The following is an 18,027-nucleotide window of genomic DNA, read 5'->3' on the forward strand; positions in this document are numbered from 1 at the left end:
CATATACACCCAATGTTTCTGTCTCCACCAGTTCCACACCAAGCCCTTCACACAGATGGAAGGTCTGAAGGTGGACGAAGCTATGCATGCTCAGGTGTTGGTTGTGGAGCCAGTGGGATCGGGGGCAGAGGCAGGACGCGCTGCCCTGCTCTCCACTCCACATTTTAATTGAATATGTGGTGGCCAATTTCAGAAGAAGATTCCTGTCTTAGGCTAACAGCTCCTGCTCATGTCAAACTGCTGAACAGTGCACCAAGATTGTCTTAGGATCCAGAGCTCTCTTGGCTGATCTACTGTGTGTGGGGGTGCATAGGGAAACTTCAGTTTTCCTGTTCCACATCCTTGTCAGAGATGAGTGGGATAGGAGCAATGTGCTTTCAATACCAATTGTTGAATGGAGGAGCACAGACACAGACGCATTCTTTAAATAATTTTTGGGAATATTCTGCAGTCTGAAATAACATTAGTCCCTTCTAATGTTTCAAATTATGGATTCTTAGCATACTTTTTGTTTCAACTGGAATCTACCTTATTGGAACCAATAAATCCTATGATGTGAAAAGGAGTATTACTCCAGCAATAGAAAAGCTTACAATACAGTAAACTGATTAAAATGTATCTCCACCACCTGCATGTGTCCTGAATTCCCCTTGCCCTCTCAAGATATGTATCTGCAACTCTATATGCCATCCTGTGTGTGCCGAATAAAGGATCCACTCCGGCTATATATCTTCTCTTGGCTCCACCTATTTTGCACAGGAAGGTTCCAGGGCATCCTGGAAGATTCTGGCTGAAGTCCATTATTGCCTACAAATGGAACTAAAACAGTTGTAATACGAACAAGCAATTTCTGCACAGCAGAATGTGTCTAACAGTTACTAAACTAAACTATCTGTCAGATACTCCTTGGAATGACAATGGTCAAGATTGTTTTTGACATGGATTTGTCAAAAACAACTCCTGCCAGACAAATTTGATCTCATTTTTTGATCAAGTAACCTCCCTTGTAGAACGTGGGAATGCTGTAGACATCATATACCTCGACTTCAGCAAAGCTTTCGACAAAGTGCCCCATGATATCCTGATGAGCAAACTAGCTCAAAGTGGGCTAGATGAAACAACGATCCGGTGGATCCACAGTTGGCTACAGAATTGGACTCAAAGAGTGCTTATCAATGGGACCTTCTCAAACTGGGGAGAGGTAACGAGTGGGGTACCGCAGGGCTCAGTCCTGGGCCCAGTGCTCTTCAATATTTTTATTAATGACTTGAAGGAGGAGGTGCAGGGAATGCTGATCAAATCTGCAGATGACACAAAATTGGGTGGGATAGCTAATACTTTGGAAGACAGAAACAAAATTCAAAGTGATCTGGATAGACTGGAGCGCTGAGCAGAAAACAACAGAATGACATTTAATAGGGATAAATGCCAAGTTCTGCACCTAGGAAAAAGAAACCAAATGCACAGTTACAAGATGGGGGGTACGTGGCTCAACAACACTACACGCAAGAAAGATCTTGGAATTGTTGTGGATCACAAGCTGAATCATTGTATAAGCCAACAATGTGATGTGGCTGCAAAAAAAGCCAATGCTCTTTTGGGCTGCATTAATAGAAGCATAGCTTCCAAATCCCGGGAAGTACTAGTTCCCCTCTACTCAGCACTGGTTAGCCCTCATCTGGAGTACAGTGTCCAGTTCTGGGCACCACACTTTAAGAAGGATGCAGACAAACTGGAGAAGGTTCAGAGGAGGGCAACAAAGATGATCAGAGGACTGGAAACAAAGCCCTATGAAGGGAGACTGAAAGAACTGGGCATGTTTAGCCTTGAGAAGAGAAGACTGAGGGGAGATATGATAGCGCTCTTCAAGTACTTGAAAGGTTGTCACAGAGAAGAAGGCCAGGATCTCTTCTCCATCATCCCAGAGTGCAGGACACGGAATAATGGGCTCAAGTGACAGGAAGCCAGATTCCGGCTGAACATCAGGAAAAACGTCTTGACTGTTAGAGCAATACGACAATGAACCAATTACCTAGGGAGGTGGTGGGCTCTCCCACACTGGAGGCGTTCAAGACGAGGCTGGACAGCCATCTTTCAGGGATGCTCTGACTTGGATTCCTGCATTGAGCAGGAGGTTGGACTCGATGGCCTTGTAGGCCCCTTCCAACCCTACTATTCTATGATTCTATGAGATATTCTCATCTGAAGAGATTTTCAGGCTGGCATTCACCTAGGTGAGATCACTTGAGACCAGTCACCTGAATCTAACTTGACTACTAGTCTTGTGTAAATTAGCTCCAGAACATATACAGAGTACAAATCCAAAGACTGTAAACAAGATAATTTCCCCAAATACCTACGAGCTGCTTTGATGATAATTGACAGAAGAATGGGATAGAAATACTGAAATAAATAAAATGAGATGAGGATGAAATGAGAAAGAGATGTGACTTGGCCAGAAGCAGTTATAAAATTAATCCCTGTACCAAACTTTAGATACAGAGGTATAAAACATTGTATCTTACTTGTGTACTTCAAGAGCAGTACATAATATATTTGTTTTTTGAGCACTAGCTGATTTGGGTAGATGGTGGGGTATTAGCTTCTTAAGATTAATCTATGACATTTTGCCACCCCATTTGTGTGGGGAGGCATTTTGGCAATTTTCCAGGGTTAACGGGTAAATTTAGTGCCTCATCAGATAGCATAATTCCAAGAGGCAACCAGGGGTGGGGTGGGGGAATGGCAGCTGCCAGCAAGGGGCTGCTGAGAGAACATAAGAATCCTGCTGGATGAGACTAAAAGCTTATCTAGTTTGCATCCTTTGCTGCCACACTGGTAGAGGAGGCAAAGGAAGGTGAAAGTGGGGTTCACCTGAATTTCACCCCTGAAGCTCTGCCTCAATTTAACCAAAGCTAAAAAAAAATAACAACAATATTCAACCGAGTATTTGATTAGTCTTAAGTCAGTCATCTGTTTGTATGCCACTGCAAGCATCTTTATGTGAACAGACTAGAATCCAATTTCTGAAATGGAAGAATATTACATCAGAGACATAGATGACCTTTTTAACTATATCCATCTAAAGCTAGGTATATTATAGCTCTTCTTCCATGACAGTTAACAAGGCATCACATAAAATTCACTGTTGATACCATCAAGGCACAACTTATTGAAGATACTCCAACTGCCGGTCAATCAGCCAAGTTTGCCATGACCATGTAAACACTTTAGTAACTATTGGGCAAATTCAGCTGTGCAGAAATTGCTTGTTCATACTGCAACCATTTGTAGCACCTCTTTCTTGGCCTGAGATGCACATTTTTATGAAGCATACAGATGTGCTTTAGGATGTTGATTTCTACTTTGGCACATTACCATGTATTTTGACATGTTGAGGCTTCAAACTACAATCTCCTTGAAGGCTCTAACCTCTTAACGATACTAAGCATGTCTCAATGAACAGCGCAAACACAGGGGTTAGATTATATTTAACCCAGTGTGATGTATCACATTTTTTGTACATGTTGTCTCAATGAACTAATACAGGGAAGCACCCACAGGGACCCTGCTTTTTTTGTAGGAGCATAACTGTGATTTGGGTAATGGTATTTCCAGCTGTACAGATGGTCAAGGTTGATGGAGGAGGACAAATAATTCCAGATGATATAGAAAGGAAAAATAATGGAAGCAAGTACATGTACATTCTTAAAAGAACAATGGAGAAACAGCAGATACGGAGATTTACTTAGATCATAATCACAGAAAAATAAAACTTATATAAATCTAACACGCTGTCCAAAGATAAAGCTTCACACCTTGCCATAAATGTAATATTAATTCAATATTCACATTAAAAAAAAATTATAACCCTAAGGATTGGATCCAGAGAAGTGTGAATGGAGTTCCATTTGTGCAAAGGGGCATTAATTTTTCCTACTGCAGCCCCCTGCACTGCCCAAAAAATCTGCTTAAGGATCAGGAAGAACAGCATGGGATGGCTGTAGGGGGCTGCAGAGGGAGGAAGGGAGGAAGGAATTGGCAGAAACCACAGAAGTCACCTCATGAGAACAGAAGTGCCTTTCTGCTCCTGCAAGGCATCTTTAGAACCAAACTTAAAACTAGAAGCAAACTTAAAATTGCACTGTTCAAAATTAGAATTACTAGTCCACTATATGAATATGATGCAATGAAATATAGTAAAATACAAGTAAAAAAACACACAGATAACATATCAATGAAATAATAACGAGGACGCGCAAAAGCCAATTACAACATATTTACAAGTCAGCTTATGTGCCAAAGATTTATCTAAATAAAAATGTCCTTGCAGGGTGGCCAGAGATGCTTGGCAAGGCGTTCCAGAGCCTGGAAGCAACCACCAAGAAAACTGAAGATCATTTCACATGTTAGGTATTTTTAAAGTGTGCAGTTAAATTATTTTTAAATGTGTACCTTAAAATGTAATTGGTGAATGAAGCAAACGCTTCTTGGAAACAAATATACAAATGTACTTCTCAGAAAGCCAAGACTGGCCATAGCTATCTATGAAGGGTAAATATGGTCTCAAACCTGGACATGCTGCCATGAAATGTATGGAATTGCCCTGAAATACATTAACAAATTTTGTCTGTTCTGTACACTTACAAAGGGAACAAAGTTATTTGTTCGACTTAAAAATTGCTTCTTAATTTATAAAACATATCTTCCTTAATACAGAAGAGATGTTATAGGCAATACAGAGCCTGGTATACAAGTTGCATTTTAAAAGAAAGTTTCCTGTTAAATGCAACTGTTATATTCCCTCATCCCCAGGATAATTATATTCTTTTATTTGAACTTTCTCTCTCAAAGGTTTGCTTGTTTTCTGGTTGGAATGCCTAATAATGAAGTATGTTTACCCTTAGGAATTGTACTGACATTACATTTAAGTCTTCCAGATGTTTTGTCCATCACTTCAGAAAAAAAGACTATCCACTGAAAAAGGAAACATATTTTCTTTTCCTAATTACACTGCAAATATTCTAATCTTCCTAATTACAGTGCAAATAATCAACAAGTTTTTAAGCAGAAAAACTCCTAATCATTTCAGTAGTTAACATCTCATATTTTGGTGCCCTTCCCTCCATAATTTTCCTGTTCTACCATATCTTTTGGGAGACGATGCAATTGCAACTTGTTTATAAGATATAAAATTTGCATTAAGCACCTTAAGCAATTTTCTGCATTCATTTGTAATTCCATTCACAATATCTTTTTAGGCTACTTGTTGGCTACTTAAATGATATTGTGTGTGGAGGAGTGGTGATGGGGAGGAGATAAGTATATGTGAAAACATGGTTATTGGAAGCCTAGACAGGAATGGAACTCATACCAATTGCTGGGAATAACATAACAGAAGGAATTTGACCAACTAGACTGCTGGATAAAGAAGGCTTTATTCTTGCATATATTAGTGGTTGTCATGAAGGTGTTGGCAAATCACCCAATCTATCAACAGAGTGTTGAGCGTATATGGCCCTATTTTCATCAGCCAGAGCTCCAGCCCCTCTCCTGGTTAAAATTAAATTTGAAAAGGGGCCTTTTTATAGAGGCAGATGCATTCACCAGTCTCCAAACACCTCATGTGTAACTATTTTCAAGATGAAAATTATCAAAAGGTAGAGTTATTAAGAAAGTGGGATGTTCTACTATGGGGAAATGTTCCTCAGTTGAGAGTACAGTTGTTTTTCATCTTGTTCCTTGGACTCTGCAAGATCTTGCAAAGAAAATTACTTAACAGGACACAACACTGAGTGTATCCAAGAATATAACAACACATACTTCATAAAACATTTAGTATTGCTTTCTGTCTTTACCTGTTGCTTAGAAACTAACCAAAGATATTCAGTTCTTTTGTTTTGTTACTATTGAATGGAAATGTGATCGGTGCCCACAGAATATGTCTTTAATAGGATATCACATTTTCTGTCGGTCTTTCATAACTGCAAATGAGCTTGGAGACTGAGGAAAGTATTTAAATGTGATGCTTTCTCATTTAAACTGTAGAACTGTATTGACTTGTGGGAGACATTTGTAAATGTTGATGAGTACTTAGTTACATTTTGGAAACACGTCAAAGTTCTGATTATGTAACAGTAAAGAGGAGAAAGCCCTTACTGAAAGCCAGAGTGGAATGTTGGACTGGGACTAGGGAGATGGGGATTTTGGTCCCCACTTGGCCATGAAGTTCACTGGGTGACTTTGGACTAGTCACTGACTTTCAGCCTAATGTACCTCACAAGGTTGTTGTGAGGATAAAATAGAGAGGAGGAGGATCATGTATTCCACCTTGGGCTTCTTGGAGGAAAAGAAGGATATAAATGCTGAAATGCTGAATCAGTGCCTGGCTGCGACAATGGACTGGATGAGGGCTAGTAAACTGAAGTTCAATCCAGACAAGACTGAGATGCTGTTGGTGGGTGATTCTGCTGACTGTATGGTGTTCAACCTGTTCTGGATGGAGTTGCACTTCCCCTGAAGGAGCAGGTCCATAGCTTGGGGGACCTCCTGGAACCATCTTTGTCACTTAAGGCTCAGGTGGCCTCAGTGGCATGGAGTGTCTTCTACCAACTTTGGTTGGTGGCCCAGCTATGCCCCTATCTGGACAGGGATAACCTGGCTTCAGTTGTCTATGCTCTGGTAACCTCCAAGTTAGATTAATGCAATGCACTCTACGTGGGGCCGCCTCGAAGATGGTTCAGAAGCTGCAGCTCGTCCAAAATGCAGCAGCCAGATTGATAATTGGGATTGGAAGGTCCACACATATAAGACCGGCTCTGGCCACTTGCACTGGCTGCCTATATGCTTCCGAGCTCAATTCAGGGTGATGGTTTTAACCAACAAAGCTTTACACAGCTTGGGACTGCAATACCTGATGGCACACCTCTCCTGAAATGAACCTACCTGTATGCTACATTCAGCATGAGTTTTAAATTGATCCTGGTCTTTAGTTATGACTGACAGTTCAAAGTTGTTTTTAGTTATATGTTGTTTGTGTATATTGTCTGTGTGCTTTTATGTAAATGTCTTTTAAACTTTTTATATTGTATGTTAATGTTTTAACTTTTGTAAACTGCCCAGAGAGCTTCAGCTATGGGGCAGTATAGAAATGTAAATAATAATTGTTAACAAACAAACAAACAAACAAACAAACAAATATTGCTCCCAAGTTCCTAAGAGTTATTCTGCCTCTTTGGGAAAGTATGAGAATAATAATGAAAATGGCAATATAATCATACCTGGTAGGCCTTGTAACCTATGCAGCATAGAGACTCCTATGTTATATGGAAATGTTCCCCCCCCCCCCCGACACAGACACACACGGCTGAAATGTGACTTCAGAAACAATATCTGAGGCCCACATTTTGATATTAAAAGATAGGAATGTATCTTTGTTTTACATAGGAATGTAAAAGATAGGAATGAAGAAATTGTATTGTTAAGAATACTGCTCCAACTGACAGTTCCCTGCAGACTCTGGCCTCATCCATCTGTTGGAGAACCAAGGGCCACTGGGAGGCTGCACCTCCTGCCTCCCGGGAAGAACATCATCACAAGGGAGAAGCCAACTTGGTCCTACACAGAGGCCAGAGAGGGAGGAGCTGCAGGAAGCTCGCCCCACCCCTCCCTGCTAGAAAGAAGGGTTGACCCCAAAAGGCTTATAACTTGGGTGAACCACTCAGGGAAGCCACAAGGGAGCAGAGGTCCTGGGTTATAGCTCTTAAAAATTGTAGGTGGGTTGTGGCCTTTGGGTTGTGTTTGTGATTTTAGGGGTGGGGTGCCCACCTGGCAGGTGGAAGCAAGGGAGGCATGTGTCCGCCTGGCGGAGGCAGTGGGGGGAGTTCTGGGGGCCAGAACATACTGAGGCTGGGCAGCAGATGCTGACAGAGCGCTAGGGGCAGGCCATGCCGGGTAAGGGGAAAAGGGGAGAGATGGATAATATCTGTCCCCTGTTCTGGGCCTGTCCAGAGCCAAAGGATGGCTGGGGGATGCGTGACTCCATTCTCTGGCCTTCGTCTGCTACTGTGTAATGCCAGGTCCGTTGCCCATAAAACATCTCTCATCCATGACATGATCCTGGATGAGGGTGCGAACCTGGCATGTAAAACAGAGACCTGGCTGCTCCCAGTCTTGCGGCCATTTGCCCAGCTAGATTTTCATATGCATAGCAGCTGAGGGCTGGGGGTCAGGGAGGGGGGAGTGGCTGTTATCTACTGAGAGTCCCTGGTCCTCACCAGACTCCCTCTCTGGGAGACCAGGGTTGCTGACTGCATGCACTGGACATTGGGCCCAAAGGGTAGTCTGGGGATTCTGCTCGTGTACCATCCACCCCGCTGCATGCCAGACTCCCTGGCTGAGGTGCCTGAGGTGGTCTCTGATGTGCGTGTGCAGTCCCCTAACTTGTTGGTGTTGGGGGACTTCAATGTACATTCGGAGGCCATCCTTGTGGGGGCGCCTAGGGACTTCATGGAGACCATGACTTCCTGGGAGCAGCACCCTATTCCAACTGGGCCCACCCATGTAGCCAGTCATGCGTTAGACCTTGCGTTTGTTTCCGGAGAGGTGGGGAGTGATCTGGAAATTGGGGGTATATCCCCTTGTCATGGTCAGATCACTACCTGGTGGGGTTGGACTTCTTGGTTCCACAACCACTCTGCAGGCATGGGGGACCCATTAAGATGGTCCACCCCAAGCATCTTATGGATCCAAATGGATCCCTGTGCTTGGGGATTCTTTGGAGCACACAAATGGCTGCTTGGTTGAGACCCTGGTGGATCGCTGGAATGCTGCAACCACTGGGACATTAGACCAGGTGGTTCCGAAACGCCCTCTCCCCCTGAACAGAGCTCAGACTGCACGATGGTTCACCCGCTCGAGGAGGGAGTGATGCCATTAGCCCTCAAGGAGGCAGTGATAAGACCACTGTTCAAGAAGCCCTCCTTGGATCCCCAAGACTTGAGCAACTTTTGCCCAGTCTCGAATCTGCTGTTTTGGGGCAAGGTGATTGAGTGGGTGGTGGCGTTGCAGTTGCAGACACTCTTGGAAGAAGCCAATTATCCGGATGCATTTCAATTGGGCCTCAGGCCTTGGGGCTTTGGGCTTCAGACAGAAATGGCCTATGTTGCCTTGGTGGATGATATGGGAAGGACTCTGGATAGGGGCGAATGCTCCTTCCTTGTTCTCCTTTATCTCTCAGTGGCTTTTGATACTGTCGACCATGGTATCCACCTGGACCGCCTGGAGGGGTTGGGCATAAGGGACACCGTATTATGGTGGTTCTGTTCCTTCCTCTCTGGCAGGTACCAGAGGGTAGCTCTGGGGGAGGAGACTTCAGACCCTTGGCTGCTCACTTGCGGGGTGCCACAGGGTTCTATTCTCTCCCCGATATTATTTAACAACTACGTGAAGCCACTGGGGGCTGTCATCAGGAGGTTTGGGGTTCAGTGTCATCAATATGCAGATGACATGCAACAATACCTCTCATTTCAATCCTCGCCAAGGTTGGCTGTAGAAACCCTGTCCAAGTGTCTGGACTCGGTGAGTGGCTGGATGGAAAGGACTAAGTTGAAACCGAACCCCAACAAAACTGAAGTACTTTTTAGAGACAAGGGGAGGTTGGGGGATGCTGACCTGGTGTTCAATGGGGTGCGGCTGCCCCTGAAAGGACCAGGTCCACAGTCTGGGGGTCATTTTAGACTCCCAGCTGTCCATGGAGGCTCAGGTGTCAGGTCTCAGCTATGAGCCGGGCGGCGCTGTACCAACTCCATCTGCGCCCCTACCTCCCTAACCATATGCTCCCATCAGTAGTTCATGCCCTGGTCTCCTCTCGCCTAAGTTACTGTAATGCGCTCTATGTGGGGTTGCTCTTGAAGACGGCTCGAAATTTGCAGCTGGTGCAGAACGCAGCGGTCTGCCTGATTAAAGACAGCCGTCGGCAAGACGACATCACTCCAGTGCTGAAGGAGTTGCACTGGTTACCAATTCAAAGTGCTGGCATTGACCTTTAAAACCCATATGGTTCCAGCCCAATCTATCTTAAGGAGCACCTCCAACAACACCAGGAACGCTGCTAACCGAGATTGGCCTCAGAAGGCCTTCTGTCTGTCCCATCAAGCTAGGAGAGCTAGGCTGCTGAGGAGTAGGGAGAAGGCCTTTTCTGTGGTGGCCCCCACTCTGTGGAATTTCCTCCCTACTGACCTCCACCATGCCCCCTCTTTGGTGAGCTCCTGCCAGGCTTTGAAAACCTGGCTGTTCAGGCAGGCATTTGGGGTGGTTAGGTGTGTGTGTGTGTTTTTAGAGCAATGTTGTTTTGTTCAGTTGATTATGTAAATTTGTTGTATTTCGTGTTGTTATTTGTATTGTACGCCACCTAGAGTGGCCAGGGAGCCAGCTAAATGGGTGGCTAATAAATGAAACAAACAAACAAACAAATATTAAATAAATAAATAAATAAATAAATAAAATGTGTCTATGTACATAACATACAGTTGCTCAAACACTCAAAAACATAGTCTCAGTTTTTCCTGTAAATCCCTACATGATTACCAAATGATGGGTTGTGACTTGAAGACAAAAGACAGATGACTCATCTCAAGCTGCCTGGCTGTACCAACAACTGATATGTTAAGGTAAGACAACAATTGTTAACAGATTATTTATCCAGTGCATATTGATTAATATTGACATTGATATTTTCCCCAATCAGCAAACACAAAGTACTAGGAAATGCTAAATTCTAATATGAGATTCTTCCACACAGCCTCCACCCAAAACAGACAAACCTGCTTTTAAACAAAATTCTTTCTCAATGTCTGTCTTGTCAGTTCCAAAGTGGATATTGGGAGGCAGAGGGAACAAGTAACTAGTCAGAAATGGCATTTCAGGACAGAAAATAGGCCCCAGGCAAAGTCCAAACAAAGATTACTAATCCAGTAATTAGATTAGAAACTCACTGCAGAATATATTTTATTTATTTATTTATTTATTTATTTATTGTATTTATACCCCGCCTTTCTCCCTCTCGCAAGGAACTCAAGGCGGCTTACATTATCCTCCTCCTCACCGTTGTATCCTCACAACAACAACCCTGTGAGGTAGGTTGGGCTGAGAGTCTGTGACTGGCCCAAAGTCACCCAGTGAGCTTCCATGGCCAAGTGGGGACTAGAACCCGGATCTCCCGGCTCCCAGTCCGTCACTCTCACCACTACACTACACTGGCTCTCTTATATTGCCCCTTAACCAAGATGGTAAACAAATGCTTTCAACGTGGCTCAGCAGATTCAACATGCAGCAAGGAAGTTTTCCCCACTTCAACTTAGCAACCTTATTTCCACATATTAATTGGGTGAAAAAAGCTCTCCACTACTTGATACAGCAATTAAGCGCATGTCTGCATGGGATCCAGAAGTAAGCAGCATCAGGAAGGACCAACTGCCACTTCCTGGTAATTATTATTTTCTAGCAATTGTACCTGATCTAGATCTTTGCTGAAAGTTCTTTAAAACAACAACAACAACCCATATAACTGCTTTTCAAGTGATCCTAAAACACAAACGTTCAAAGCTGCTGACTCTGGAAAACTGCTACAGAGTGTTGTCCTTATGTATATAAAAGACATTTAAATGACGTCATGAATTTACTTCTTTGAGACAGGGAGTAATTTTCCCTGCATGTTACCAGGCACGCTCCCCATAATATAAACCATGTCAGCACAAGTATAGAAACATGCAAATCTATATGACTTTTACCAATGCATTCATTTGCTGGAATGAAAGTTGAACTTGCCCCTCTATCCTTATGGGTAAATCTGCCTTTGTGGGGGCTTCTTTTGTACAGAAAAGGGAAATTAAATGCCCTTTTAAAATACAAAAAAAAAGACATGTAAAAAAACATTTGACTACATAATCCATTTGTCTGAGAACAGGGCTCCATGAATATTTTACAAAGGTCACATTTTTTATTTGGCTTATGGAACACTTCTAAACTAGGAGTCCTAACTGTGACTCCCAAGCACACAACAATGTCAAAGGTTACAGCATGTTTTTCTTTCACCCTCACTAAATTACTTGCAAATGTATTCAAACACAATATGAGAAGATATTTTATTTTACTGAAAATAACAGACTGCACTCGTCTGAAAGAAAAGCTGAGGTTCATCAAGCATAAACATGGGGGAAAAATACATTGGTTTAGAAACCCATAAATCCTTATTTGAATCTGCCAACCTGAAAGCGAAGTAAAGCCTGAAAAAACTATTTTTCTTAAATGCTATGTCTGATTAAGCCATACTATTAAGTGACAGCTGAACTTTAACATTAATATGATATTATTTAAATAACTGTATGCCTTTTTTTTTTTACACTAAAAATGATGAATGATTTTTGGACAGCTCAATTGACATAAAGCAAGAAACCCCTTTAATGAGATTTGACAAAATGGAGACATATGCAGAATATTCGTTACAGCTCATGTCGCAGGGCCCTTTCTGGGGAGGTTATAGGTTGCCCATGGAGTTTTTTATTATTATTTTGATTGTCTACAGGCGCTGAACCATCTCTTTCAATTGCTGCTTCCTTTCTCCATGGATTTTAAATTTAGCTTGTGTCATTTACATATTACTCTTAATCAGAGAATTTTGTACGCTACGGTTCGGCGTCTGAATTGTGAGAAGTTTATGAAATGGAAGCAAGAGGTGCCGTTACCTTAACATTTGTGAGCTGAATATACAAGTAAGTAAAAAACAAAACAAACCCAAGGTATTTTCATGAGAAGATTAAGGACTGATATATATCTTAAATCACTTTGTGTGCATCTAGCACCACATGGCAAGCTGCTCATGTGCAGTAACTTTGCCTTATGGATCAAGCAGTTTTCTCCATGTCACCACATATCTTTGTCCATTTGTGGGAGAATGGAAACAACTAGGTGTACCTCATGGTAGGCAGCTGCACACATCTTACAACATGAAGAGGGTTAAAATGGCCTCCAACGGATGGCAGTAACATGTACTGGTCCTTGGAAGGTGATTATGCACTGAAGAATAACATTAAATTGTTTGTGAATAGTTTTCCAGAATGGCAAAAATTTATGTATTAACTAAAATGTTTTAAACCATATTGGATTTCACAGATATTTCAGGAAGGGTCCTGAAAATTAAAAAATCTAGCTTTAGACTGGGCATTTAGACTTGGGAAAGTCTTGTAGAATGGCCAGTTAATACAAACTTCCTCTGAAGTCCCACTCACAATTTGTGAACTAGAATGACACACTTCTTAAAACCAAGATAAGTATGATTGCAAATAACTAGCTAAACAATGTCACTAAATAAAGTTATATGGCAATAGTGTGTAAATTTAACTGCGATTTATTTCTATATTTTCTAGGCAGAATACAAATCATATTTATGAGGCATTCTGGGAGGTACCACTACTATTGCATGCTAACAATGAGTTTGTGTGATGAAGCATTTAACCCAAAGCCTGATGGCTTACCAGATTAAGTATTCATACATTTAGTGAGAGCCTATTAGCAGCAGAGATATAACACTGCTGACATCAAATATGCTCAACACATAGCTCACACTAGCCATTTTTTTTAGGAGCCTAGGGTTTTTCAAGCCCTGAGTGTCAGTACTCAGGATATAACCTTTTGAAATAGAAATCAAGACTGACAGTTGAGTGGTCAAACCAATTATGGTCAGTCAGATTCACTCTCTATATAACAAACATGGTAGTGGTGTAATCACCAATCTTTGTAGAAAAATACATACATGTATGAAGTGGAGATGCACATAGATTTGCATGCAGTGTATGTGTGTTGGGGAGTAGATACCTATTGGGGGTTGCCTGTGTGTATTCAGTGCATGCATTATAATGTTTATAAAGCAAGTTTGCATACTCTATGCTGTTTACTGCTGCATATGTGCCATATAAAACATGAATCAGGCCACACGTTGGGAGTCAAGTGATATAGAAAGGTTCCTCTTGTGCGAGCACCGGGTCATTACTGACCCCTAGAGGGACGCCGCTTGCGCTGGCATTTTCATGGCAGACTATAGCGGGGTGGTTTGCCATTGCCTTCCCCAGTCGTGACTACCTTTCCCCCAGCAAGCTGAGTACTCATTTTACCGACCTCGGAAGCATGGAAGGCTGAGTCGACCTGAGCCAGCTCCCCGAGACCCAGCTTCCTCTGGGATCGAACTCAGGTTGTGGGGAGAGTTTCGGTTGCAATACTGCTGCCTACCACTCTGCGCCACACGAGGCTCTAAAGTGATATAAGACTAGGATAAATCTATTTATTTATTTATTAAATTTATTAATTGCCCATCTGGCTGGTCACCCAGCCACTCTGGGCGATGTACAACATATAATAAAACAGTTTAAAACAATACAATTCTACAATAAAAACATTTTCTAAAATACCCTAACCCACCCCAAATGCCTGCCTGAACAACCACGTTGTCCATCTATCCAGAGGTAAGACTGCCTGACAGACTCTCATTTCTTGGATCATAGATACTTGCTTCAGACGTGACAAGGGCAGTCTATACTTTGTTTGTGCAAAAGTATAGTTTCATGACAGGTTAGTTCAAGGTTCTGTTGTGTTTCAGTTTAAACCATTATTCTCCTTACCAATCCTTGAATCTGATTCCAGCATTTTACTTCATTCTAGTCTTGCCTACTCTCTGCTTTACCTTCTGCCTATTCCCCAGCTTGATTCAGCAGTATCTGCTTGATTCCTGGCTAAGGGCACTGCTTAGATTTTCCTCTGGGGTGATATCTTTCACTGGCATTGATATCTTGGCAAGTTTTCCAACAATATACCACAGATAAATGAATCATGCTTTGTCTTATGTACTGAACCTGTTCTTGCCTCACTTCATATATATATTCCTTTGTTCATAGCTTTCATGGTGGTAAATGAAAGTCTGCACATGCAACTGCAACAAGTCTTGATAGGATTCTCTGTTTTAAAAATGGTATCCACCCAGCTTATCACTCACAAAAGCTTCCTGAGTAATGGGGAAAAACGAGAAGTTGAACGTTTTCCCTCATGAATGGTTTTTCAGGGGAAAAAAACTTAAAAAGCTCTGACAAACTCAACTTATACATAGGAAACTCTGCTCAAAGTTACCCAGGAGAGGAGATAATTTTTGAGGTCCCCTGATTATCTCTCTGTGTTAAAGGAATAGAAGAAACATTCAAATAAGACTTTGTTCCCCACACAGGTCAGTGCACACGCTTGCTGGGATCCTCATATGGCGTAACAGAGCTCCATTGTCCAGCACATGCGTATGCATGCAGGCAGTATGCCAGGCCATTATGGGAAATAGGAAGCATGTGTACATACATCACATATCCCAATCCAGACTGCTCGTCATTGCTCAGTGATGGAAAAGGAGCTCAGAACTTGTGTTTCTTGATCTAGTGGAGCGGGGAGGGCTAGACACGGATTTGGGAAATCCGCACAGGTGTCCAAATCCCTATGATGTAGTTTACTAACAGCACTTTTCTGGGTGGGGGATGGGGAGAGAAACTTTGCTGCCTTTATCCACAGGCACTGCCCCCAGGATGGGGAAGAATCTATGAATTGTATTTAACTTACAATCTATATATGAAAGAAAGAAAAAGAAAGAGGGGGTCCCTACCTTGCCCTTACCTTCGTAACATTCCTGTAAGGATCCTTGAACTCTTGCCCAAGTTTGCATCTGTTTCTCTGAGCTATGGAGAAAAAATATTCTAAGATTGCAAATGACCCAATACGTAAAGAGATCCTTATATATATATATTTAATAAACAAAATAATCCTTGCTGCCTATTGTGGCATGATATGTTATGGTTCTTTATGGGTTAAAGGGAGAATAAGAAGGAGTGCCTATCTCCTCTGGGAGAGGCACTTCAGTTTCTACATCAAAATGGCTGCTGTTCTTTCTTTTATACACTCTACATGGTGTCAGAGTGGGATGATTTCTTGATCCAGCAGAGGGAGAAACAAGAAAGAAAAAGAACTCTAGGCTGCAAGAAATGGTGAGTGGAAAACTAAAAGAAAAAGGAACCACAGAAGCAAAAGTTTTAAACCAGAAAACAGAGCAGGGAAGAACCACTGCAAAAATAAAGGAGAAAGTACAAGAAACCTCCAAGTGAGGGAAGGCAAAGAGAGACACCTTGGAATAATCAAGTGAGAATTAAATGCCACAAATTTATAAAGTTATGGATCCTGTGACACAAATGCCTCATCTTCAAAATTTTGATGTTTAAAATTCAAGCAGTTGGTCTTTATTTTATACACTCTACATCTATCTTAATGTGTGTGCGTGTGTGTGCGCGTCTGTATGTATCACTTCACATTTTTCAGTAAGCAGTCAAAGCAGCAGTAGATACAATAAAGATGAACATGCAAAGAATAACTAAATTTGCGAACACATAATCTGAGCAGGGTTTCAGCCTTAGAACCTGTTTCAATGCCAGGTCTTAGCAACGGAACACATGATATGACATGGTAATAAAGAAAAAACGTTGTTGTGGGGATTGGCATTTCTCCGAACACTGATCAACTATATTCCCTACTTTTCCAGTTTGGAACTGGGGGCAGGACTTTGCAGGATCCAGAAAAGTAGGAGCACCAGCACCCTTCTTTATAGAAATTAATCACTGAGAACTGTAGATAAGAGGCCAGTAGAATTTTTTGTTTAAAAAAGTAACTAATTTTCACTGGGTTGATTCTGATAACTTGAACAACCAATTCATGTTGTGATAATCTCATAATATGATAAGAGTTTCTGACCGCTGAAGACTACTATCTAGGAGATGGAAAGATGGCATAAATGTGAAACACTAGCCAATTAAAGTGTCAGATGATCAGGTTATTATTATATTTCCAGTAACATGGTATTCTAGAACCACCCTTTATCTATCCTAAGTGAGTTACTAATTCATGGGTCTGAGAATGTTCTGGTGAGTGACAAGCAGGGTTGCCAAGTCTCTTTGCTGTGCAGCTATGACTTTTCCTGAGCCATTGCCCCACCAGTCCAACTGTCCATCCTCCTGCTCTATTTTACACTATATTTCGAATGAATTTCAAAGTTTGTTGCTTAAAGACTCTGAATAGGTGAGGCAAGTGGAATGTTAGCTTGTTTGTAAAATACTTTATCAGTTCATTCTTCCATCATATTGTGTTATTGTTGAAGATAGGAAAGATCTACAAAGCTTGCCTTGGATTAACTTGGAAACTACCCAAAATCTTCCCTACCCCCAAGAGTTTCGAAAATCTCAGATAATGCTTCCAAGCAATCTCCCCCACAGTCCTTCCCTGCCCCTATACAAGCTAATGAAGTGAAGCCAGTCCTGGGGGGCAGGGGTTGGACACCTTCCCCACCACTGAATTTTGCCCCTGCAGGGTCCTCCTTCCCACCTCCATACGCAAGCTACTGGAGTGAAGCTGCTCCGTTAGCTTGTACAGGGTGGGAGAAGAAAACACTGCAGGATTGAAGCCTGAAGTTCTTCTCCAGGATGGAGTGAAATATGAGCTAGAGGAAAATTGGGAGGGGGTGTTAAAGCTTCCCTCTCCTCTGAGTACCTGAAGTTTTTTTTTCTGAGCCTAACAAAGCACAGCTTCACCAGCAGCATTTCTAATTATTGTTTTATTAAATTTTAGCTGATTTGATTTTACTATAGAGAAAATGTTCATTGATTTGGCCACCTTTCAGGTGAATAAAAGAAGCTGCCATATATTGAGTCAGAGCATTGGTCTCTGTAGCTCAGTATTGTCAACTCTAGCTGGCAGTGAATGCCCAGGGTTTCAAGCAGGAATCTTTTCCAGCCCTACCTGGAGATTCTGGAGAGGGAACCTGGGACCTTCAACAGAAAGTCAATCGAGCAAATAAATAAACAAACAAACAAACAAATACTAGCCTATCCCCTGTTACTCTGTATGTTGAGAACCCATTGCTCATGGCTAGAGGACATGCTTCAGATTCAGAAGGTTCCA

General features: G+C 42.1%; 1 protein-coding gene across 5 annotated transcripts in view; it reads right to left on the minus strand.

The window, feature by feature from the left end:
- The window catches only part of VTI1A (vesicle transport through interaction with t-SNAREs 1A), a 347,971-nt gene that overhangs the window by 116,873 nt on the left and 213,071 nt on the right, over nt 1-18,027 (minus strand). For 4 of the 5 annotated variants that reach the window (XM_084846214.1, XM_084846212.1, XM_084846211.1 and 1 more), the window contains one exon: nt 15,700-15,761. In XM_084846214.1, coding sequence (XP_084702340.1) covers nt 15,700-15,761 — 62 coding nt within the window. Of the gene's footprint in view, nt 1-15,688; nt 15,762-18,027 lie in introns of all 5 variants that reach the window. The other variant, XM_084846215.1, reaches the window with a different exon arrangement.

The sequence above is a fragment of the Heloderma suspectum genome, chromosome 3 (genome assembly GCF_057233095.1).
Source record: "Heloderma suspectum isolate Gila_16-S chromosome 3, 16-S_ref, whole genome shotgun sequence".
Taxonomy (NCBI): Eukaryota; Metazoa; Chordata; class Lepidosauria; order Squamata; family Helodermatidae; genus Heloderma; species Heloderma suspectum.